Source organism: Sciurus carolinensis, chromosome 7, assembly GCF_902686445.1.
Source record: "Sciurus carolinensis chromosome 7, mSciCar1.2, whole genome shotgun sequence".
Taxonomy (NCBI): domain Eukaryota; kingdom Metazoa; phylum Chordata; class Mammalia; order Rodentia; family Sciuridae; genus Sciurus; species Sciurus carolinensis.
Genome location: NC_062219.1, coordinates 117,997,352 through 118,023,770, shown reverse-complemented (window position 1 = coordinate 118,023,770; position 26,419 = coordinate 117,997,352). Strand labels below are relative to the sequence as shown.

The following is a 26,419-nucleotide window of genomic DNA, read 5'->3' as shown; positions in this document are numbered from 1 at the left end:
TTATCTGAAATAAGTATGGAAACCCCCACTTTTTTACTGAGTTCATGTGCGTGGTAGATTTTTTCCCATCCTTTCACCTTTAGTCTGTGGATATCTTTTTCTATGAGATGAGTCTCTTGAAGGCAGTATATTGTTGGGTCTTTCTTTTTAATCCAATCTGCCAGTCTGTGTCTTTTGATTGATGAGTTTAGGCCATTAACATTCAGGGTTATTATTGAGATATGATTTGTATTCCTAGTCATTTGGGCTTATTTTTGGTTTTTAACTTGGCTTGGTTTCTCCTTTGAATGGATTTTTCTTTAAGGTAGTTCCTCCCTTTGCTGACCTCCATTGTTGTTTTTCATTTCCTCCTCATGGAATATTTTGTTGAGAATATTCTGTAGCACAGGCTTTCTATTTGTAAATTCTTTTTTTTTTTAATTTGTAAATTCTTTTAACTTTTGTTATCATGGAATGATTTTATTTCATCTTCAAATCTGAAGGTTAGTTTTGCTGGGTATAGGATTCTTGGTTGGCAACCATGTTCTTTCAGAGCTTGAAATATGTTGTTCCAGGCCCTTCTAGCTTTTAGAGTCTGGGCTGAGAAATCTGCTGATATCCATATTGGTTTCCCCCTATATGTAATCTGATGCTTTTCTCTCACAGCCTTCAAAATCCTATCTTTATTTTGTATGTTAGGCATTTTCATTATAATATGCCTTGGTGTGGATCTGTTGTAATTTTGTGCACCTGGTGTTCTGTAAGCCTCTTGTATTTGATTTTCCATTTCATTTTTCAGGCTTGGGAAATTTTCTGATATTATTTCATTGAATAGGTTGTTCATTCCTTTGGTTTGTATCTTTGTGCTTTCCTTAATCCTGATAATTCTTGGTCTTTTCATGATGTCCCATAGTTCTTGGAGGTTCTGTTCATGATTTCTTATCATCTTCTCTGTTTGGGCAACTTTATTTTCAAGACTAAATGTTTTGACTTCATTGTCTGAGGTTCTTCCAAGTGGTCTAGTCTTTTGGTGATGATTTCCATTGAATTTTTTATTTGGTTTATTGTTTCCTTCATTGCAAGGATTTCTGGGTTTTTTGTTTTGTTTTGTTTTGTTTTTTTGTTTTTTGAGAATCTCTATCTCTTTGTTGAAATGATCTTTTGCTTCCTGCAGTTGCTCTTTCAACTGCTTATTGGTATGACCATTCATTGCCTGCATTTGCTCTCTTATTTCATCCTTTGCTTCATGAATCATCTTAATCATGTATAATCTGAAGTCCTTTTCTGACACTTCTTCTACCATACTGTCACTGGATTCTATTAATATAGAACCTAGATTTGTTTGGATCATTTTCTTCCCTTGTTTTCTCATGTTGTTCATGTATCTTCCCCTCCAGCAGTGCAGATCTGGGGTATTGCAGTTTCCCCCCATAGGCTTATAGTGATCCTATAGGTTTCCAAAACCTTTTCTTTAAGGGGGAGATTAATATTAGCAGTGCCCAATTCAGACAGTATGCAATCCTAGACCAAATAGCCCCTATGAGGACATTAACAATATTGTCATAATAAACAGAATGAGTTCAAATATTATCTTTGGTATAACAAACAGATTTGCAATAAGGTCTGCAGTTTCTAATGGAGGACAAAGAGGATGTGGAGGGGTGTAGGATGTATCTGTTAATGGGATAAGAAAGGAATATATAGAAGTTCTAGATCATAGAAAGGGTGAGAGTGTAATCAAAAGAAGTCATTTATTAGCATGGGAAAAGGGAGAAAGAGACTCTGAGGAACAGGTAAACAAAAGGAAAAGAGAGAAAGAAAAGTAAAGAAATAAAAACTTAAAATTTTTCAATGAGAAAAAAGAAAATCTACACTCTAACAGTCATATAGTATTCAAACCTCCCAGTCTTCAGTAGCCTGATGTATGAGAGGTACCTGACAATGAGCTTCAAGTCTCCAGCAGGTGTCTCAGGATGGGATTTGCCCCACCTAAAGATCAGAGCTATGGCTTCCAGGATTATCCAAGATGGCACCTCTGGCTTCCAAATGTGTTGGCAAATGGGGAGCTGCAGCTGGGGGTGTGGGTATGGTCGGCTGGAGGTCCTGTAGGCGGGTGCAGTTGGTCAGCCTGGAGGTGGGGTGTGGTTGGTATGGTTTCGGGGATCCTGGAGGCCAGGTGCAATCAGTCAGTCTGGGGGTCCTGGTGGCATGGAGCAGTCAGTCTGGGGGTCCTGGTGGCAGGGAGCAGTCAGTCGGGCTGGGGTTCCTGGAGGCAGGGAGTGATCAGTCAGGCTGAGGGATCCTGGAGATGGGGCTCAGTCAGTCCAGCCAGGGGTCCTATGGGGCGTGGCTGTTGTCTCAAAATGGCGGCAGCCACGTGTAATCAAACCTGCAGGTACTGTAACAGTGAACTTCCAGGCAACAGCAGGCAGCTGGCACTCCACTGGTGGTCGGCAGTCAGTTTGCTGACTGCTGTCAGAGGATCGGGAGGTGAACCTCTGGCGGTGGGTGATGCAGGCAAGAGGCAGGCAAATGGTGGATGATAGGCGCCTGACAGTGAGCAATCTGCACTCAAAAAGGTGTCGATATGCTGGCTGACTGCAGGTGATCACAGCAGACAAATGGGGTAAACAGCAGGGGATCGATAAGCAGCAAAAACTGCAAGAAACAGATATCCTCTGTGTAATGTATAAAGCTGCTCCCCCGCCCATTCCGTTGCAGTCATTTTCCCAGCCTTCCAACCACTTGTCAATCTGTGAACATCCTGGCTAGCTATTGGTTCATCAGTCAGCTTGCAAGTATCCTTCTCCGTTATTGGTCCCCTGTTAGCCCGGCGGAATTCAACCGCCATATTTCCTTTCTTGCTTCTCTCTCCTACACACTTGCATTTTCTCATCCTCGCTTTCCACTCTCTCTAGTGTGCACCCTTTCTCTTTTCTTTCTCTTTTCCTCTCAATTTCTCTCTTACCCTGCAGGGAGACACTCTGCCTAATAAACTCCCTTATGTGATTTCCCGCGTCCAGCGTGGATTTCTGGGAGCTATTGTTGAGCCGCAACTGAGACCGAGCGTATGGAGCGCCAGTTCCATCAGAGGGGCTGGAGCTACCATGGGTCCCAAGCTGAGCTGCATTTTTCCTTACACTCTGCTTGAAACCCGAGTTACAGAGCGACAAGGAACTCAGACTCCCTCTAGTCCATCATCTTGGATCCACAAGCTCTCTATTGATGGTGTTGTTGCTGGTCCAGGAATTTGACACTGAGTAGCAAGGAACTGAAGAGCACAGGCATTGTTTTTATGTTTATTTGATTTTTGGTACTGGGGATTGAACCCAAGGGCACTTTACCACTGAGCTACATCTCCAGTCCTTTTTAGTTTTTATTTTGAGGCAGGACCTTGCTAAGTTGCTGAGACTAGCCTGGAACTTGTGTTCCTCCTGAGTTGCTGGGATGACAGGCATGCACCCTTGTACCCGGCTATATGCTCTAAAATGTGTGCAATTTATTGTATGTCGGTTGTATTTTCAGAAAGATATTAAACAGACAAAAGCTTAGCATAATGTATAACGTTTGAAGCAAAAGTTTCCTCAGTGTTTCTTCCACACCAGTTTAAAGTGCTTCTGACACTTTTGGAACCTAACCAGGAAGTGGAGTTTGTTGATCTGCAGCAGTGTACAACTGTACATCACCTCATATGGTTGGTTAATTAATTCATAAACAGTAAATTAGTCTCTTCCACTAAGTTACAAAATCCTCAAGGATACTTTTTTTGGTAACTCCCACAGTGTATAGCACAGGGATAGTCATATAAATAAGTTTAATTACCATTTTTATTTTTTTTCTCCAGTACTGTGGATTGAACCCAGGAGTGCTGTACCACTGAGCTACATCCCCAATCCTTTCAATTTTTTTAAATTTTGAGACAGGGCCTTGCTTAGTTGCTGAGCCTGGCCTTCAATTTGTGTTCCTCCTGCCTTAGCCTCCCGGAGTGGCCACTGTGCCCCACAAATTTAATTACCTTTTGAATAATCAAGTCCCCTTGGTGCTTCTTGACAAAGGAGGGAAAGAAGTCAGAGATTGAAGAATGATTCTCCTCTATTTTTATTGTCTTACTTATCTGGAATATAGCATAGAAGACAGGGGAAAATGATAGCACAGATCCATCCCAAAGCTAACAGTAATATACTTGTGCTACAAAAATCAGCGAATAAATACAGATGAGGCCAACCTGGGGTTAAATTAGGAAAGCTGTAGGTTGAAGGCTAATGAAGACATACCAAAATGAAGGGCTGGCTCTCCAGTGAATAAGCTTCATTTCTTCCTTTACTGTCTTGATTTTGACCAATAAGGTGCGATACTAACCAGAAAAGGAAGACAGAATTCAAGGAGGGCTTGATAGACAATCATGCTCTCTAACGAAATAAATGCTCTCAAGGAGCAGGGGATTCCATTTGGGATCGTACTCACTTTTCTGTCCACATTCCCCTGAACGAGTGGCAGTGGGGTCTTTACTTGCCCAACTACTCAGCAAACTGGGCGGGGTGGGGGGAGAAGGCAAGACATGAACGACCCTCGGAGCCCGAGGCCGGCCTCTGGGGCAAGGCCGGAGCCACCTCACTCTTTGTAGTGGTGGGCAAAGCTCAAGATCTTGGACTTCCGCCGGGGGGTTTCTCCGCTGCCCACGGAAACGCGCCGGTTGTAGAAGACGATGTTGCCCTGGTTCTGACTCTTGTAGATCATGTGGGCGTAGACGACGACGAAGAACATCCCGAAGCAGTGCAAGAGGGCCCTGAACACGAACCCCAGCCAGCGCATGACCCGGACCTCTCCGATGCTGAATTCGTTGGTGAAGATCTGAATGACCAGGTTGATGGCTTCGTAAAAGAGGATCCAGGCCACGTAGAGCAGCAGGCCCTTGTAGAGCTGGGCGTAGACCGAGTAGAGCAGGCAGCAGCCCAGCGCGATGGTGACCATGGACAGGAACAGCACAATGCGGAAGCTCCAGCAGATGACGAACTGCCGCAGGTTGCTGATGTTCTCCTGAGGGCCCATCTCCGAGCAGTTGCCGTTCCCCAGGTGCTTCTGTTCGAAGATGAGGTACATGTTGGTGGAGATGATGGTGAAGACCCCCGACAGCACGGTGCCCATTTTGGCCGACATCCCACACCACTGCTGCTGCTTCATGCTGAGTCCGCCTGTGGAGACAGACAACACGCCCGAGGCCGGGTCCTGCCCGTGCTGCAAGTGCCAGGACCTCCGCCTCCTTCTCCTATCCACCTAGGAACGATGGAAATAGGGGAGTCGCGTAGAAAAGCCGGCGGGCTGGGGTGGGGACCCAGTGGTAGAGGCTTGCCTAGCAAGTGCAAAGCCCTGGGCAGGAGCCTCAGCACCGCACAAAAACAAATAAATAAAAATAAAGGTATAAGGATGGGGTTGGGGCTCAGCGAAGGAGGGCTTGCCTGGCATGCATGAGGTGCCAGGCTCGATCCTAAGCAGCACATACGAAAATAAATCATATAAAGTTATTATGTTCATCTACAACTAAAAAAAAATTTTTTTAAAGGTATTTAAAAAAACCCCACCCGATTGTGGGGTGGGGAAGAGGGAGGATTCAGTCTGCAGCTGGGAGCAGCAAACTGATAAATTAAAAGTGGGGAATTCTCAACCCCGGCTGGGCATTTGAATTGCTGGAAGTACCCACCCCAGACCAATCAAAACTTCTCTGGGTTCAAAACCTCCTAGTAATTTTCATATGTAGGCAGTGTTGAAAAACATCAAGTTATACAAAGGTGGTTTATTATTATCATTATTATTAAACTGGGGATTGAACCCAGGGATGCTTTACCACTGAGTTACATCCCCAGTCCTTTTAATTTTTTTTTTTTTTTTTTTTTTTTTTGAGACAGAGTTTCACCAAGTTGCTTAGAGCCTTGCTAAATTGCTGAGACTGGCTTTGAACTTGCAATCCTCCTACCTCAGCCTCTGGAATTGCTGAGACTATAAGGGTGTGTCACCTCAGGCAAAAAGGTGGTTTAAATTATACTCTTACCTCTCCCAACATTGCCTCAGGCAACTATTGCTGCCCCTGGCGACTGCATTTGTTCAGACCTGAGAGCAGGTCTCAGGCGAATCACCAGGGCAGGACAAGGACAAAGTGCCCTGCGGCTGAGGAGTTGGTGAAAACTTCCTAGCTTTGGGCAGTCACTCTATCCATGCCAAAATTTGAATTTTAGTGAAAGTTGTGTTGTAGGGGAAATTTAGAGCCCTAGAATAGAATAGCCTTATAGTAGGAAAGAAAAAGCAAAGTGGTATTTACAGTTTACTACAATTTACAACTCAACATAATGGGGACAAAAACCAAGAACAATAAAAAAATAGGAGAAAGAAGTAAACAGAAAGAGCGGACATCAATGAAGCAGGAAATGAAGTGGAAGGACCTCTGGTTGGCTAGGTTATTTAAAAGGGTAACTTGAGGCTAAAAATATCTAAAAAAGAAGTTTTTGTTTTGTTTTGTTTTTGCAGTACCAGGGCTTCTAGCTTTCTAGGCAAGCACTCTACCACTGAGCTACAACCCCAGCCCTGAAATAGTTTTAAAATATTTTAAAAGCGCTGAAGTGTCGATCAGGTGGGAAGTTTAGGAGTTTGGCAAGCAAAACAGGGATTCGGTTGTGCTGAGGATATTTGCCAATCTAGGCAAATGTAAATTTCTTTTTTTTGGTACCAGGGATGAACCACCAAGCCACATCCCCAGCCCTTTTTATGTATTATTTAGAGACAGGATCTCACTTAGTTGCTTACGGCCTGGCCTCGCTAAGTTGCCGAGGCTGGCTTTGAACTCATAATCCTCCTGCCTCAGCCTCCAGAGCTGCTGGGATTACAGGCGTGCCCGCCCCCAACCTTGCCTGGCAAATGTAAATTTCATTATGACTGTTTTGCAGAGTTAAGAGGAATGAACCGAGCTCCACCCACATGGCACATCTGTTTTGAGGAATTCCTGCACATTAGCTGTGGTTGGTCCTCCAAAGGGCTATGACCAGGATAACCATGATTCAAAAGTATGCCCCCTACATCTTTCTCCCAGGAGAGACTAAGTTCACAATACCACACTGAGTAGACAAGGGAAAAATCCTTCTTGAGACCTTAGAACCATCACCTTGTGAGTGTCTGTAGATTTATAACCCAACTTACATAGTTTTTTTTTTTTTTCCTTAAATCCTTTCATTCATAAATCTGATTTAGAATGGTCTTAAACTGGAAGTGTCTCTAAGTGCCTGGCAGGAACAAACTCAAATCCTCCCTGGAGGACTGCACTTTTTATGCTGGTCCTAATCCCTCAGTCACCATCAGCAACTTTTCAAGGACAATGACCAGTACATGGTAAAAAAAAATAACCAAGCACATAAGAACAAGCTGCAGGGAGAACCATCCGAACTTCAGGAATAGAACTACAATAAACACCAGATTATAAAACAACTCCGATGTCATTTTTATTTTATTTGTACTGTGGTATAATACATATAAAGTAAAATTTGCCATTGTAACCTTTTAAAACAATTTTTTAAAATTTTCTTTCTTTCTTTATTTTTTGAGACAGGGTCTTGGTCAATTACCCAGGTTAGCTTCAAATTTATGATCCTCCTGCCTCAGCCTCCGGAGTAGCCAGGGTTACAGATGTGTAGATGTGTGCCACTGTGCCCCGCCACCATCTTAACCATTTTTAAGCATATAGTTCAGGAGTGTTAAGTATATTTATACTGTCATAGACTCTCCAGAACTTGTTCATCTTGTAAAATAAATTCTATACCTCTTAAACAAGATATTCCCATTTTTGCCTCCTCCAGCTCCTAGAAACCACCATTCTTTTTCTGTCTCTGTCAGTTTGACTGCTCTAGATAGCTATATTGCAAAGTCACAGGGTATTTGTCCTTTTGTGACTAGCTTATTTCCCTTGATACAATAACTTTAAGATTTATCAATGGGGGCTGGGGTTGTGGCTCAGTGGTTGAGCATTTGCCTCGCACATATGAGGCACTTGGTTCAATGCTCAGCATCACATAAAAATAAAATAAAAAGGTATTGTGTCCATCTACAACTAAAAAAATTTAAAAAAAAAGATTCGTCTACGCTGTAGCATGTGTCACAATTTCCTTTGATTACTATATTGAAATAAATAAAAGGTAAAGTTGAAAATATATATAGAAGTAGGAAATCATAGAAAAGGACCTAGCAGGAACTGGGGTGTAGCTGTGATACAGTGCATGCCCAGCATGTGCAAGGCCCTAGGTTCAATTCCCAGCACTACAAAAAATAAAATCAAATACAATAAAAAGAAAGAAACAAACAAACAAAAGAAGTTTCAAAAGCAACCAGGGATCTTTCTATTCAAAAGAGAATCAAAGGAAACCAAAATCAAATGAGACCCTTCACCAAATAGAAGAAAAAGTAGGCCTGAATCTCCATCACGTTAACTTAGGACCAGACTTCCTTAACAAGACCCCCATAGTGCAAGAAATAAATGCAAGAATCAATAAATGGGATAGATTCACACGAAAAAGGTTTTTCTCAGCACAGGAAACAATCAATAATGTGAAAAGAGAGCCTACAGAGTGGGAGAAAATCTTTTCCATACACACTTCAGACAGAGCACTCATCTCCAAAGTTTATAAAGAACTTAAAAAACTTTACACCTAAAATACAAAGAACCCAATCAATAAGTGGGCTAAGGAAATGGGCAGACACTTCACAGAAGAAGCTATACAGGTGATCACATTGGATCACATTAATTCCAGGGCTTCGTGAATGCTCAGTATGCACTTTACCACTGAGCAACACTCCCAGCCTGGACTTACATTCTAATCACGGTTAAAAAAAACAACTGTCAACCTAAGATTCCATAACCAGAAAAAATATCTTTTGAGCTTGAGGGCCATAGGATGATGATAACTGTTTCAAAAAATTCAAAAACAACTAAAGTGAGATAATATGTTATTTGGGCATACATACATGTGTGGATAAAAATTTATTTAAAAAACAAACTGGACAAGGTGACACATGCCTATAATCCGGGGAATTCAGGAGGCTGAAGCAGGAGGATCTCAAGTGCTAGCAGCCTGGGCAACTCAGCGAGACGCTGCCTCAAAATCAAATGAAAAGGGATGGGATGGGACTTGGTGTTAGAGCAGCCCGGTTCCATCTCCAGTACCCACAAAACGGAACGAATTGAAGTATAAGTGAAGGTTATGGAAAATGACAATCCCCGAGACAGTGTGACCCGGGAGGGGTAGGGAGGAAGAAGGCATAACATTGACCCTTCCCCAATAAATCCTCTCCCAGTGACAAGACAATCCCTGGGAAGGACGCACACAGCAATCCTGAGATGGCAGTCCCTGGGAAGAGGATAAACATTGATCCCTTCTCAGTAAATCCTTTCCCAGTGACAATGTAGTCACACATTAATCCTGTCCCAGTGACAATATTATGACCTTCAGAGGAAAAAGATAAGCCCTGAACGCCGACCTCTGGACCCTCCATCCTTGCCCAGTAAAAACAAGTTTCAAATTCTCACAACCTGTTTCCTGTCAGTTCCTCAAACTGACACATTCTTTCAATAATTAAGTCACCTCTCAGTGTAACCTATAAAAACCCAGCCCCCTCCTGTAACCGGTGGCCATTTTCCACCCAGAGAGTGAGCTGCTGCAAAGCCTGACTCCGCTGCTGAATAAAAGGCATAGCTGGCCCGTGAAGTCTGCTCTGCCCCGGTTATTTGTGCTTTCATTGTGGTGCCAAGACCGTGTTGGTTATTTTTGCTTATGGTAAGAGTGGTAAGAGTTGAGGATAGGGCAGGATGTGAAGAAAAATGTAAGGGATTCACAAGTTCTCGTCATAGTTCAAAGATACAAATGGTTAAATAAGAGAATAAAAGTGCCAGCTGCAGTGATGAATGCCGGTGATCCCAGCAGCTTGGGAAGCTGAGCAAGAGGATCAGGAGTTTGAAACCAGCCTCAGCAACTTATCGAAGCCCTAAGTAACTTAGCGAGACCCTGTCTTCTAAATAAAATACAAAAAGGGCAGGGGATGTGGCTCAGGGGTTGAGTGCCCCTGAGTTCAATCCCTGGTACCAAAAAAAAAAAAAAAAAAAAAAAAGAATAAAAATGAGCCATGCATGTACTAATGATGACTGCTTTTTATGACCTGGGATTATGAGAAATCCAATGCTGTACACCTTGTTCCTGAAGGAAAAAAAAATAGATGAAAAAAATAAAACATGTACTCTAAACTTGTACTTTGTACCTGCTGCATAATTGCCTCACCTACCTGTAATGGATAGCAGGCAGACATCTGTCCTCTTAGTATTCCTTTAAAATCTCATAAAAACATTAATGCAATCTACTGTAATGTAATGTCATGTACAACTAATTAGAACAAATTAAATAAAAAAGATTTTTAAAAAAATCTCATAAAAATTTGGGTTCCCATTGATCTATCTCTGGGAAAGATTAATAATTGTCTACCAATATCCATTTTCCTCTTTTCACTTCTAGCTAGAGACGAGGCCAACCAGTAAATGAATCCTTGCTTGGCTTCTCTTGTAGCTTTGTGTGGCCACATGACCAGGGGATGTGAGTGGAAGCCTTGTGTGCCACTTCACAGCGGCACTCATGGAAGAATCAGGAAGGCGCACACGCTCTCTCCTCCTATTTCCTTTTTCTTTCCTTTTGGTGCTGGGAATGCAGGGCCTCAATATGCTAGGCGTGCCCTCTACCACCCAGCTACACCTCCAGCCCCTCTTCCTTCCTGTTTCTTAGCCATGATCAGAACTGATCTTTGACCCAGACTTGGAAGCTCTTGCTGAATATGGAAAGCACCTTAATCAGTCACGGATTATTATTGCTCCTTGAGATAGAAAAGAAATAAAACTCCTCTCACAAATAAGCTACTATCTTTAAGTCTTTCTTATTTTTATTTTATTTATTTTTGGTACTAGGGATTGAACCTAGAGGCGGTGTAATGCTGAGCTACATCCCCAGTTCTTTTTATTTTAAATTTTGAGACAGGGTCTCCATAAATTTCTGAGGCTGGCCTTGAATTTGCAATCCTCCTGCCTCAGCCTCCCGAGTTGCTGGGATTGATTACAGGCGTGTGCCACCGTGCCTGGCAAGGCTTTCTTGTATGCTGCAGTAGCTTATCCTGTACTTTAACATACTACTGAAACTCCTCCATTGGAGAAATCCAAAGAGGACTAGTGACCCAATGGGTCACTAGTTCTTTTGCAGAATCCAGCAGATTCTCCCTCTTTGCTTGTCCATCTCACTGGCCCATGTTTCTATTCATGTTCTCCTCATAAAGGTGCCTCCTTGCTGGTGCAGTGCCACACCCCTGAAATCCCAGCAGCTGGGGAGGCAAGGCTGCATCAGGAGAATAGCAAGGTCGAGGCCAGCCCTGGCAACTTAGTGAGATCCTGTCTCAAAATAGAATAAAAAGGCCTGGGGATATAGCTAGCTCAGTGGTAGAGCGCCCCCAGGTTGTTCCAGAAGCGCTTTATGACACTGAGTTACATCTACAGCCCTTTTTGTTTTTTATTTTGAGACGGGATCTCACTAAGCTTAGGATCTTGCTTAATAGCTGAGGCTGGTCTCAAGCTTGCCATCCTCTTGCCTCAACCTCCCAAATCACTGGGATTATATCCCTTTAATCTTTGGGTCACTGTTGTCTTTATAATTCATTTGGTAATACATCATGTATTGTTTTCCAATATCTTTTGCTTTAATTGCTACTTAAATATTTCATACTTAATAATCACTTTAATACCTATCAATCAGGGCATTAAGGGTTAGAGAAGCTAATTAATTTTGTCTGAAGTTGGTCATCTGCTTCAGTTGCAAAAACAGGATTTGTTGTTGTTTTGGTTCTAGGGATTGAACCCAGGGGTGCTTAACCACTGAGCCATATCTCCAGCCCCATTTTGTATTTTATTTAGAGACAGGGTCTGAGTTGCTTAGCACCTTCCTTATGCTGAGGCTGGCATTGATCCTCTTGCCTCAGCCTCCCGAGGCACTGGGATTACAGGTAAACGCCACTGCCCCAGCCTACGTGTGAACTCTTAATTGTTCCAAGAGGAAGCAACGGTCTCCAACCTGGGAAAGTAGAACAGACCAGGAATTGCAGGGGACAAAAATTATCAACCTGACCCTCGAACATGTTTTGTTTAAACAACAGTCTTTTAAAGGAATTCAAAATGCTTTTAGGCAGGCTGGACACTGTCCTGTTGCTCCAGGCCCCAGTATTCCCTATTATCCGCATACCCCTTAACCTTACTAATTTATCCTACTTGCCTGGCTCTGGAAGGCCTTGGAGTTTGAGATCCAAGCTTTAGAATCTCAGTAGCTCATTTGATAAAACAAATGTGAAATTTTCTGTTACATGAAAACGTCATTTGTTTGTTTTTTTGTGGTATTGTGGACTGAACCCTGGGCTTCACACATGCGCTGTACTACTGAGCCATATCCCCAGCCCATGAAAATACTATTAATGTCTTTTTTCCTGTATTCCTATACTTGTGACTGAAAATCTTAGTACTGACTCATTTTTTTTGTCCCTACAGAATTATATCTCTCAAGTTATATATAAATTATATATACAAAGTCAATAAAAAAGTATGCTTTAGTGGGGCCTGGTGTGGGAGGCTGAGGCAGGAGACTCAGAAGTCCAAAGGCAGCCTCAGCAATTTAGGGAAGATCTAAGCAATTTAGCAAGACCTGTCTCAAAATAAAAGGGCTGCGGATGTGACTCAGTAGTTAAGCACGCCTGGGTTCACGCTCCAGTATCAAAAAAAAAAAAAAAAGAAGAAGAAGAAGAAGAAACCAAAATAAAACAAAACAAAAAAACCCAAAACCCCCCACCAACGTATGATTTCACACTTCCGTAGGCCAGAGGTTCCAGTTCTCTCAACACCTAACTGGCTTCTCTGCTCTAATTCTTGCTAGATAGAAACCAAGGTATCATTGGTTGGCTTGCTTCCAGGTTGTTGGCTGAATTCAGTTTCTTAAGTGTGGGACCGACCTTCCCATTCCTTATTTTATTTTAGCATACAGGCCGCCCTTAGTCCTTAGGAACCTTTTGTTTGTTTTATGGTACTGGGGATTGAACCCCTGGCTTCGTGCATGCGAGGCAAGCACTCCACCAGCTGAGCTCGATCCCCAGCCCTAGCCTTGGCTCGTGATGGTAGGCTTTGACTCTTAGCTCCTGTGATCTCAGAGCCAAGAGTGCACCTTCAAACCCTTCTTGTGCTTGCAATTTCTCTGACTTTTTTTTCGGTACAGGGATTGAACCCAGGGGCACTTAACCACTGAGCCACATCCTCAGCCCATTTTACTTCTTATTTTGAGACAGGGTCTCACTAAGTTGCTGAGGCTGACTTTGAACATGTGATCCTCCTGCCTCAGCCTCCCAGTTTACTGGGATTTCAGGTGTGTGCCCCTATGCCTGGCTGCATTTCATTTTTAAGCAGTTGCGGAACTTTCTTTGGGTGTTCAGTCCTCCCCCACACCCCGACTACTTTTTGATACTAGGGATTGAATCCAGGGACACTCTGTCATTTCCAGGCCTTCTAATTTTTTTTTTTTGAGACAAGGTCTTAATAAGTTACCCAAGTTGGCCTCAAACTTGTGATCTTCCTGCCTCAGCCTTCCAGAGTTGCTGAAAATACAGGTGTGTGCCACCATGCTTATGTGGTCTTTAATATCTATTTTTTTCCAATTTCGAAATGTAAATTTTCTTTTCAGGAGGTGAGACTGCTCTGCTCTTAGGCTTTTTTTTTTTTAAACCACTTACAGACTGTTATTCCTCCTCAAACCCTTGCTTTCTAAGTCTTCCTGTGTATCTTTTTTTTTTTTTTTTTATGGTGCTGGGGATTGAACCCAGGGCCTTGTACTTACAAGGCAAGCACTCTACCAAGTGAGCTATCTCCCCAACCCTTCCTGTGTATCTTCTAAAAAAAGAAAAAGAAAAATTATGAACTGGGTGTGGTGGTACATGCCTATAATCCCAGCGGCTCGGGAGGCTGAGGCAGGAGGATCACAAATTCAAAGCCAGCCTCAGCAATTTAGAGAGATCCTTAGCAACTTAGTGAAACCCTGTCTCAAAATAGAAAGGAGTGGGGATGTGGTCCAATGGTTAAGCATCCCCAGGTTCAATCCCCGGAACAACAACAACAACAAAAATAACAAAAGAAAAAAATTACAGAGACAGAACTCAGTCTCTAGCCAGACCTACTAAAATCAGAATCTCTGGAGTGGGACCCGACAAAAGTCGTAAGTTTGCATGAGCCTAATTATTTGCCTTCTGGGCAGCTGAATAAAACAGAAAGAAAAGTCACCCTATACAGTATTTTCCTTTTTGCTTATATAAGCCTTTTTAAAATTGGAGGGCTAACATCTTTGATTAACAGTTACCAAGGATGCCTTGTCCCCCAAGCCAGAATTTTCCCAAACTGATGCAAATAGAATTAGAGATCACAAACAGAACAACATGCTGAAGTGGCAAAAGTCAGGAATGCTCTCCACCAAAAGGGTCCTGCCCAGAATGGATTCTCTGTATACTTTTTCCAAACCTCCAAGGGTAATCTAGACCAAAGGTCTTATAAGAGTTTTGTGCCCCTGTTAACTCAGGGTCATCAATTTCAACTGGCCCTCGACACTGCTGGGAACCCGTAGTACACACTGGTTAACATCTCCTGTTCTCATAGTTCTGGAGGTTGGGAAGTCCAAGATCAGGGCAGCAGCAGGCCTGGCTCTCCACACTTCCAAGACGGTACCTTTCTGCTGCATCCTCCCCTGGTGGAAGGCAGAAGCGCGAAAGGCAGCTCTCTGAGTCCTCTTTTACCCAGGCATTCATCTCCTTCCCACGGCCGGAGCCCCCCACCTCTCCATCCCCAGAGGCTTCACCTCTTAACACTGCCAGCTTGGGGTTTAAGTCTCAACATAGGAATTTGGGAAGGACACATAGATTCAAATCAGCACCCTCCCCACTGCTGCCATTCGAGACCAATTATGTCTCATCTGGACTGCGGCAATTAACAACTTCGTGAAGTTATGATTTTTTTCTTTACCAGATTGAACCCAGGGGCACTTAACCACTGAGTCACATCCCCAGCCCTTTTTATTTTTTATTTATTTTGAGATAGGGTTTAAGTTGCTTAGGGCCTCACTATGTTCCTGAATCTGGCCTCAAACTTGTGATCCTCCTGCCTCAGTCTCTGGAGTCACTGGGATTACAGGAGTGCCCCACTGTGTCTGGTACTCCAGTTTTAATAAAAATAAATGTGTGAAAATATAACTATTTCATGAGTCCTAATAAATAGACTATTAAATAAATACCACTTGTTCCTTTAAAGCTGGTAGGGCTTTTTTTTAAAAATGCAGTATCTTCTTAGCTGCAGAAATGATTAAAACAGGCAATGTGGAAGGACAGCAGGATAACTGTCAGAGTCTAAACCAAGGGCTACAAACACTATGCCTTTTTGGTTTATTTGTGAAATTTTCTGGAGAAGTACATTATCTCAAATACTGATGCTCCTTGACTTTCAATAGGGTGACGACCTGGTAAGCCAATTGTAAGTTGAAAATATTCTTAGTAAAAAATGCACTTCATACACCTAGCCCACTGAACGTGGTAGCTTAGTGACCAGAGTGTCCGTTGTTTGTCCTTGTGTTCGCTTGGTTGACTGGGACCTGCAGCTCGCAAGAGACTACCAGAGTGCACATCACTATCTTTGGAAAAGATTGAAATTCAAATTCTGGGGGTGGGAATGTAGATCAGTGATGGAGCCCTTGCCTAGCATGCCTTAGGTTCTGGGTTTCATCCAACCCCACCCCCCAAATAAATAAACAAATGTACCGTTTCTACTGAATGCATTGTTCCCACCATTGTAAAGTTGACAAATCATAAGCCAGACCATTGTAAGTTGGGGGTCAGCTGTCCTACACAATTAGGAGTGATTCTGACTCCATCTTGGCACGTTCACGACATTTTAAATCATTTTAAAGATACCTGTCGGCGTTCCCTTGTGCTGCAACACACAACTCTAATACAGTAGGGTCCCACAGATAGGGTACTTTCTAAAGAACAGAAGTTTATTTCTTACGGTTCTGGGGGCTGGGGAGGCAAGACAGCCAGCACTGGTGTCCAGTGAGAGCTGCTCCTTGCTTCCAAGAAGGCGCCTTTTTGCCAGGTCCTCACGTCCTCCCAAAGCAGAAGGGCACGAGGGCCTCAGCTAGTTCCCTCTAGTCTTTTTTGTGAAGCACTAATCCACTTAGGAGGTAGAGCGCACATGACTTAATCACTTCCTCAAAGGCCGCACCTCTTAATACCACTGCAAGGGGATTGAGGTTTGGACACATTTTACATTTTGGAGGGGACAAAAACATTCAAAGGATACCAATGTATTTGTGTAGATTTTTCAACAAACTCTTTATACTAGAAAAATAAAGCTAGAAAAATTAAAATTAGTCATTTTACTGTTTGTTTTAGTACCAGGGATTGAACCCAGGGGTCCTCTACCACCAGCCACATCCCCAGACCTTTTTATATTTTACTCTGAGACAGGGTCTTTCTAAGTCACTGAGGGCCTCACTGGGTTGCTGAGGCTGGACATGAACTCGTGATCCTCCTGCCTCAGCCTTCTGAGTCACTGGGATTACAGGTGTGTGCCACCACACCTGGCCCCTCTTTTACCTCACTTTGACAGAATTATTTTGGAACCCATGAAAGTATGTTATGTTTATTTTAAAATACTCTTTGTTTTATAGGTCCTGAACTTAGTTTTTATCCTACTTGCAGATCTCGCTCACCAATCTGCAACTCAGTTTAGCCCTTTTTGTGCAGGCTATGTTAGGACATGAGTATGTGTATTGTTTTTGGTGGTAGGACAGCCCTCATAGGATCAATCTCTGGGTTAGGTGAGTTAATTAGTCATGTTCTGGGTCACCAAGGGCATCCTGAAAACACAAGGAAAGAAATCTGTAAGGTAGGTGGCAAGGTTAAGAGTAGCAAGTTTTCAAGTCAAATGATCAGAGTTTAGATCTTGGCTTTGCCATTTGCTGTGAATTCATTCTCTCCCTGTCTCAGCTTCCTCATCTTTCACTCAGATGTACCAGTTACTATTTACTGATTTGCATAACAAATTACCCCCAAACTTTGCAGCACAAGACAATCATTTGTGTGCATGGATTCTGTGAACGAAGACTCTGGACAGAGCAGGGGTTTTGCTTAATTCTGTGCCTGGTGGGACTCTGATAGGGCACATTCAGGATGACTTCTCACCCCTCTGAATTCTGGAGATGCCAAAGGACACACATGCCTGGAATGGCTGCTGGCTGTCAGCTGGGGGCCTCAGTTCCTCTCCACCTGGTGTTCTCTGGGTGTGGAGAAGGTTCCTTTGAACTTCTTTTCAACCTGATGATTGGCATCCCCTGAGTACCCTCAAGGACCAAGTGGGGGGCAAGCTATCTCAACTTGTCTTAACCTAGCATCTGAAGTTCCACAGTGAAACTTCTACTGTATCTACTCTTTAGAAGTGGATCATCCAGGTGAACTCATACTCAAAGGGAGGGGAATTAGATTCTATCTATATGGGAGAGTGTTAAAGGAATGTGCCAAAGCTCAGGGGATTCTGGTTATTTGGGTGTTCATGATCCAAGTTCCCATTTTTGCCAGGGCCCAAGGAAGATAAGTCATCATAACAAAGGAATATTCACCAATGAAAAGATAGTCTCTGCCTCTCCACTCCCCGCAACATTCCTCTTTGCAGAAACTAAGGGCTCTCTGTGTGCATCAAGCTGCCTCAAGTCGAAGTCTTTATTGGTCAGTCTCTTCTGGGTAGCCCAATGTCAATAACTGACAACACACAACATAAGGTAAATCACTTGCAAAGCATTATAGTAAGTCTTGCAGAAAATGCAGGCTCTCATGTCATCATTAAAAATGATGTAGGGAAACTGCTAGAATCACATGCAAAGGTATTAGAAAACACAGATGTGACAGACCGATTAATAGCTAGAAAAAGAAAATCAATAAGAATGTAATAGGCACTTCAATAAGAATAGTTGGAAGATGAATAAACTGCTACATATTTGCTCTGTTGAACTATTAAATGGTTGTCAAAATGAATGACTGTAGCCACACATAAGGACGTGGTAGATTTTGGGAGAAGACATACTGTTAAGAAAAACTGCATGAGCAGGCAGAGTGATACCACCTGTAATCCCAGCGGCTTGAGAGGCTGAGGCAGGAGGATCATAAGTTCAAAGGCAGCCTCAGCAACTTAGCAAGACACTAAGCAACTTACCAAGACTGTGTCTCAAAATGAAAAATAAAAAGGGTTGGGGATGTGGCTCAGTGGTTAAGGGCCCCTGTGTTCAATCCCTGGTATCAAAACCAAACAAAACAAAACAAAAACAAACAAACAAAAAAACTACACACTCATACTTTTTTAAGGACTGCATATGGATGTAATAAAACAATACAATTGTATGAAAAAGGAAGTAAAGTAATAATAAACTCAGGAACCAGGATGATGATTACTTCAGGCCAGGATAGGAAGTGAAATGAGTTGTGGAGACCATAATGTCAGACAGAAATTCCTAACAAGATCCTAATTTTATTTTGAGTGGAGAATTTGAGGATACCTGCTACCTTATTTAGAAATAACTAATATTTTTAAAGTAAATAAAAGATAATCACACATAATAGACCAATGAGGGTATGTCATGAACCAAAGATCATGATAAACCTAATTGTGAGATGAGGTATAATAAAAAATACTAAGATAAAACAAAGATAATAACAATATTTACCTTATAAAATTGCTGTGAGAATATATTTAAAACACTCAGAACTGTTCCTAGCACATGGTAATCACTGTACTATATAAATGCTTTTGTTATCATTATTTTTACTTTATGCCAAGGAGTAACTACTATTTATCATGCATATAAAACCACTATTTATTACACTGTGTTACAGTAGACACCCATGAACTTCCTTCCCAATACCTATTTCTTTCTTCTTTGCTAATAGAAGTTTGCTTTTGTTTAGAATGGCAATGAGCCCAGATCCAGGTAAAATATTTGCTTTTCCAGATATTGGTCTGTATCAAGGATATCCATAAGACACAATTGTAGCATGATATACAAGCAGAAATTTGCTGGTGGCTCTAGGAAGACTTTTGTTATTTCTGATAAAGAGGATAATGTGACTGACACCATCTTTACATCTTCTTTTTTCTTAGCTTGACTGTCATGTGATGCCTGGAGCCTCAGCAGCTATTTTGTACCCAGGTAAAAGGCATGACAACTAAAAGAAATTTGCTAGGGATGTCAATAGGAAAAAGGAACAGTCTTATTTTATTTTTGCATTTTTCTTATTACCCTTGAAATTGAGGATTCACCTAAGCATTGATTTTTTAAAATCTGTCAAGGTCTGGGAATGTGGTTTAGTGGTAGAGTGCTTGCCTAGCCTGTGTGAGACTCCAGGTTTGATACCCAGCATGGCAAAAGCAAAAACAAAAAAAAATATGTCTAAATAAGTCTGAAAATTAATTCGACTGGCAGAAAATAAAAATTAAAAGACTCAAGAAAGCATTGGGGCATAATATGATTAAGAGCATTTTTTTCTCTCAGTGGTAGCTAAAATAATGGTGTATCTTGCAGTTGATGACATTGTAGGTTCACTAAGTTATGGGAAGAACTTTACATTTTCAATTGCTCTCACAATTTAATGTTTGATGCTGGCAGAAGCTATTGCTGCCAGTTCCTTTAGACTGGGTCTCTTGCAACATTGGGTAAGGGGGAAGAGAATAATTGTTCTGAGCACATTATAAGGCTTTAGAGCTCAGGCACCCAGGTCTAGCTGGCTGTAGGGAACAGAGACTCAAACAACAATAGTTTAAATTAATAGAGATTTATTTTCTTTTCATAACAGGAAATCTGGCCAGCAACAGTCCAGCATTTGGGGAGTGGCCTCTGGGGAACATGTCTGGGTGGCTAAGAACAGATGGGGCAGAAAACAGCTGTTTTGTTTTTGTTTTTATTTATTTTATTTTTTTGCACTGCTGGGATCAAACCCAGGTCCTTGGGCTTGCTAAGCAAGCACTCCACCATGGAGCTACACTACCAGCTTTATTTATTTATTTATTTATTTAATTTTTTTTTTTTAATTTTTTTATTTTGTTTGGTTTTTTTTAGAACTTTGGGTATATCCAATTATTTTCCCCTTCCAAATGTTGTATTAGTTATTTACTTCTCTGTGACAGATTACCTCAAACCTTAAATACTTCTGAGAACAAACATTTATTACTCGGTTTCTAAGTCAGCAGTCCAGGAGTGGCTTGGTAGGTGTTCTGGCTTAGAGTCTCCCGTGAGCTTGCAGTTAAGCTGCAGGTTGGAACTTCTGTCATCTGAAGGCTCTCCCAGTGGGAGAGAGGGCCTTCCACTTGTCCACGCCCACTCATGTGGCTGTTGGCAGAAAGCCTCAGTTTTGCTGAATGTTGGCCAGAGACCTCAGTTCTTCACCTTCTGGGTCTTTCTATGGGTTGCTTGAGTTTCCTTGTGATATGGCAGCAGGTTTCCTCCAGAGCAAGCAATGACCGGAAGGGGCACCCAAATAGAAGCTGCAGTATCTTTCACAGCATAATCTTAGAAGTGATGTCATCATTTCAGCTGTATCTGATTGGCCACACCTACTGACCCTGCAGGGGCTTATGGGGAGGGACGGTGCAAGGGCATAAGTGCCAGGAGGCAGGCATTAGTGAGGGCAAACTTGGAAGCTAGCTACCACAACTATGTCTGCATAAAATTCATTTAAAACAATAAACACTCAAAAAAGACTAAGAACACACCAAATGGTTGCTGCTAATTCACTTTTTCACCCAAGATACATATGCATACCCATTTTAGTACACTTGTCCCCATTTTGTATTATTATTTTCAAGTTCTCTCCTATTTTAATTTATTCCCTCCATTTAACCTAGGTGGTAGGTGAAAAGTATTATTTTCATTTTTGCATCTTGTGATTACTCCTAATGTTGAACATCTTAACAGTATTTGTTAGAGCTGGGTTGTGGCTCAGTGGTGGAGCACTTGCCTAGTATGTGTGAGGCCTTGGGTGTGATTCTCAGCACCACATAAAAATAAATGAATAAAATAAAGGTCTATCAACATCTAAAAAATATTTTTTAAAAAAAGTATTTGTTAACTGGTTTTAGTGCCTTTTTTGCAAGTTATGTCCTTTGCCTAATACATGCACATATTAGGATGTTAATAATTTTTTTTTACAGTGTATATGAGTTCCTTATGTAATAAATGCATAATTCAAAGAAAGAAAGAAAGAAAGAGAAAGAATTTCTTCACTTCCCTCTAGGACAGTGTGGAAATCCTACATGCCTAGTGACAGAGTTCCAAGGAAGGAACTGAACCCCAAAAGGGACTCTGGGCTTTGTATCTGGAGAGGGGAGTGGATCCCAAGTATTAGGGACGCTCTGCTCCACTCAGCAGGAATGTCTGCCACTCACGTGGGGCCTGAGCCAGGAGCTCTGGGTTTCAGGGCCCCATTCTGTGGGCAGGCCTGTGATGGCAGCCGGCAGCCCCAGGATGCCACCGGTGAGAGGCCAGTCTGTTTGTGGCACCAATTCCGCATCTGCATTCTGAGCCATACCCGGGGGCCCAGGGAGCCTGAGTGATAACAGAGATTGAATTTCCTTTTAGTCTAGCACTATTGGGCCAATTTAATTAGATTTTTAAAAAATGAAAATAGACATTTTGTGTGCATACGATCTTGAGTTCTTAGAGCTATACCTTGTACATTTTCTTATTAAAAAATCCATCAACCTAAAAAAAGAAAAAAAGCTACCGAGATCATTTATGGCCTCTTCTCAGGTTCATTCCCTTGGTTCTGTACACCGCAGTATGAATTTACACCATCGTTGAACACTGTAGTGCAAGAAGTGACTTTGTTGTCGTATTTGTTAAAAATAGTGTAAAATCTCACTCATCCTCTCTCCTCCAGGAATTTTTTCCTCTTTCTCTTTCCCCTATCTTTTGCTGGAATCACATAGAACCCCCAAGTTCACCCCATCTTGGAACCTCAGGGAAGGGCTCTGGATTTCACACAGGTGTGGTCATTGTGAGGGACTCAATGTCCAAATTTTGGTGGTCCCACTTCTTCTAGACCTGAGGTTGAGGCTCAGAGCTCAGTACCCAGCTAAATGTCCTCCTCCCACCCCAGGGTCTATAACAGGGAGCCAAACTGGGGACTGAACCCAGGGGCGCTTTACCAGTGAGGCACATCCCCAGCCCTTTTTATTTTGAGGCAGGGTCTCATTAAGTTGCTGAGGCTGGCTTTGAACTCGTGATCCTCCTGCCTCAGCCTCCCGAGTCGCTGGGATTGCAGGTGTGGGCCACCGCGCCCCACCCCCTCTCTCTTCTTATCCCACTTGCTGGAGGGGGCTGGGAACCATTCCCTTCTCTCAACTTTTCAAATCGAAACATCCTACTCACTCACATAGTCTAGATCTCTGCTTTCATGAGTCAAGATTTTCCCAAACAAAAGCCCTTTAACTCCCCAGTGGGGAAAGAAATGGGTAATCCTCTTAAACCTGCAAAGAAAATCCCTGTCACGCTTTGGTGGGGAATAAGCGGACAAGCAGGGAAACCAGCCCCGACTCGGAATGAGGCAATTCTGACAATAAATCACACTGCTGTGTACAAAACCCTCCGGATCCGGCTCCGATTCGACTCCCAGGGGCATTTCTCAGCATTCTTTCTCATGTGTGTAATACTCTCACTTCCTCAGCTATCTTTTCTTCCCTTCTCCACCTGGCTCATCACTTAAGGTCACTCAGATCCTCAGAAAGGCTCCGGGCTCTAGGTGGGCAGCTGTGGATGGCCTGGCCTCTCTTCTGTGGTCATCAGTTGACTGCCACAGTGCCTCTCACCGGTATCCCAAGCAGGAGTGTTCCAGTAAGCTCTCTGTGGTTGTCCCTTTCAGAGGAGATAACACATTTCCTGGAAACCCCCAGCAGTCTTCCCCTCGTGGCCTTGAACTGGGTCACATGGCCCCTCCTAGCCACATGGGAGGCTGGAAAAGCAAATTCCTGGCAAAGCTGAACAGGATTGCCAAAACAGATTTAGACAAATGATTTAGGCCCAGACGGGAACAGAGTTGCCCTACCCTGCCAGAAAATGAGCCCTCTTCACATGAAAGACGAGAAGGCTAACACAGTCTACCATGGCGATCTCCTTCCACTTATTATCTCTTCTTTAACATGGCGGAGACTGCTGTCTCCCATTCCACAGGAATGGTGTTTAGATCAACGCTTGATTGGCCGAGTTAAAGTTTACATTTCCCTGCCTTCTCTGCAGCTGAGTGCAGCCATGTGACCCATTTCTGAGAATGAATTGAAGGAGGAAGAAGCAAAGCTCACCATCCCATATTAAGGATCAAGGTCGTGTCCTCTCTTGTTCTCGTTCCAGTGACTGAAATGTGGATGTGCTGGGGGCCCTCTGGACCAACTGGACCTTCTCAAACCTTCATGTCCTTATGTGATGGAGTGAAAGAGAGAAGGAGCTGAGGTCCGTGAAGATTTTAGAGTACAGGACAGACACACCAGCTCAGGGTTTCCCAGGAGAGGGACAAACTGTACACTTCTATCATGTTTAAAGCACTATTATTTTGCAGCAACACTTGTATCTTTTCTTTTCTTTTCTTTTCTTTTTTTTTTAGTTGTAGGTGGACACAATACCTTTATTTTATTTATTCACTTTATGTGGTGCTGAGGTGCCATGCAAGCGCTCTACCACTGAGCCACAATCCCAACCCCAACACTTGTATCTTAACAGACCCAGTTGCCTCCAGTCCCATCCATAAGCATGCTGAAGTCTCTCCTAGCTCAGTCTCTCCCTTGACCCTATTTTCTTTCTCATTCACCTTCAGTCTTTCTCTGTGTTACAGCAACAGATACAACTCTTGGCTGACTTAAGCAGAAAAAGCCGAGTTTATAAACCGGTGGGGAAGGCTGGAGAGTCATGTGAATCAACCTCTGTTGCCACAATAATGCCATATAAACAATCATAAAACCTCAGCAGTGTGTAACAAATGAGTGCGTCTTTAGTTCACAAGTGTGTGGTGTTCTGCTTCTTTGGGGCTGGGCTGAGCTGGGCTGATCTCAGCTAGACTTGCTTGAGTGTCTAGGATCAACTCTTGGTTGACCAGGCAGCTCTGTTGATTTTGGCTGAGTTCATTCTTATGTCTGAGGCTCAGCTGGCTGTTGGCTGATCCAGGATGGCCTCGTCTGGGCTAACTCAGGGAGACTTGGCCTAGTTCCCTGTGTCTCCCATCCTCCGGCAGGCGAGCCTAGACATGTTCTAACGGCAATGGCAGGGGGCAGCAGTGAGAGCGAGCCCAATTACACAAGTGCTCTTCAAGCCTCTGCTGTGTAATGTTTACTAAAATCCCATTGACCAGAGCAATCACAAGGGCGAGCCCCGCGCCAGAAACGGAAAGCCCAACAAGATGAGGCCCTGCAGGGAAGAACCCAGGCCATTATGCAACCAATCTAGAGTGGGAGCCAACATCAAACGGCCCAGCCAGGCCACTGAAGACGCTGCCACTGCCCCAATGAGCATTTGACGCCACAGTGACACCGAGAGTTCTTTTGGCACCGGACCCCAGGCGTCACTGTTGCCCTAACTGTTCTCCCGAACTGGAAGCTGCTGCCATGCCTGGCACTGCCCATCCATAAACAAATTCTTTTCTGCTTCTTTGCATCACAAGCTCCTGCTGATTCATAAACCTAGAGAGGAATTTTTTTTTTTTTTTTGGTACCAGGGATTGACCCCAGGGGCGTTTAACTGAGCCACATCCCCAGCCCTTTTTTATATTTTATTTGCTGAGTTGCTTAGGGCCTTGCTAAATTGCCGAAGCTGGCTTTGAACCTGCGATCCTCCTGCCTCAGCCTCCCAAGCTGCTGGGATTACAGGCCAGCGCCACATGCCCAGCCCACAGCTGTGCTCTTGAGAGAGCACTCCCAGCTCCCTTTTCCACTTCTTGCCCTCCCTCCTATCGTAGAAGCCAGCGGTGCACAAGCTCAGGCCTCTGCATTTCCCACTCTTGCTTCAGCTGCAGCTTGCCTGGCCTGGGTTCCAGGCTCGGGTTGGGCTCTGGTCTACTCTACCAGTCTCTCTTCCTTGGCTCAGAAGCTCCCCCGGGCAAGTACTGCTCCAGGTGAAGGGCAGGAGGTTGAGAGTGCGAGTGGAAACGTGACACCTCTTAAAGCTGTCACTTTTGCTTACATTCCACTGGCCGTAAGTCCAGTAGGGAAATACACACCCCCCACTCTCCAGCACCGTGAGGTCAGTGGCAACTAAAAGCAACAGTCTAGTCTACTCCACTCTTCATCTGCCCCTGCCCTGTCATTAGGTGGATCCCACCACTGCCAAATCAAATAGACGCTTCTCGGAGGGTGGGAAGGCACGCAGGGACAGGGCATGCCAGATTGCTTAGGTCACAGCAGGGAGCATGGATTTCATTCTAAGTGCAATGGGAGCCATTTGGGGTTGGATATGTGACTAAGTGGTCTTTTTACCGTGGAAACCTGGCATGTCATGTTCCTGCTTACACTGTCAATGAATGTCCCGTCACTCAGAGGAAAGGACAGGCTCGTGTGGCATTAGAGATCCATCAGTAGGCCCTGGCCTCAATCTTTGCACTCGTTGGTATCGCCATGTGGTTAACGGTTTCTTTTAACTGATATTCTCCCACACACTCACCCGAGACAAGGACTTGAGTGCGAGCAGTCTACGTGGAGGTGATGGAAACACCAGCTGGGAAGATGTGGAAGTGATGCAGGGAAGGAGTAAACAAAGTAGGAACTGGTAAGCAAATTGCCACCGTGGACAACAGAAACTTTGTTCTTTTTCCTCTTCTTCTCTTTCTTTTCTTCCTTCTTTTTTTTTTCTTTTCTTTTCTTTCTTTCTTTTGGTACTAGGGATAGAACCCAGGGGCACTGTACCATGGAGTCACAACCCCAGCCCACTTTCAATATTTTATTTTGAGTTGATTTTTGTGCAGGGTGAGAGAGAGGGGTTTAGTTTTATTCTGCTGCATATGGATTTCCAGTTTTCCCAGCACCATTTGTTGAAGAGGCTATCTTTTCTCCATTGTATGTTTTTGGTGCCTTTGACTAGTATGAGAAAACTATTTACGCGGGTTTGCCTCTGTGTCTTCTATTCTGTACCATTGGTCTACCTGCCTATTTTGGTGCCAATACCATGCCATTTTTGTTACTATTGCTCTGTAGAATAGTTGAAGGTCTGGTATTGTGATACCCCCTCCTTTGCTCTTCCTGCTAAGGATTGCTTTAGTTATTCTGTGTCTCTTATTCTTCCAAATG

The 26,419-nt window shown here is 43.3% G+C and overlaps 1 protein-coding gene across 1 annotated transcript; it reads right to left on the bottom strand.

The window, feature by feature from the left end:
* Nucleotides 1-4,590: 4,590 nt before the first annotated feature.
* On the bottom strand, nt 4,591-5,160 carry Tmem217 (transmembrane protein 217). Its single transcript, XM_047559744.1, has one exon. The coding sequence runs from the start codon at nt 5,158-5,160 to the stop codon at nt 4,591-4,593; it is 570 nt and encodes a 189-aa protein (XP_047415700.1).
* Nucleotides 5,161-26,419: the final 21,259 nt, after the last annotated feature.

What these genes read in the sequence shown, in the direction of transcription:
- Tmem217 (XM_047559744.1), bottom strand. Translation starts at nt 5,160, where the DNA reads ATGAAGCAGCAGCAGTGGTGTGGGATGTCGGCCAAAATGGGCACCGTG.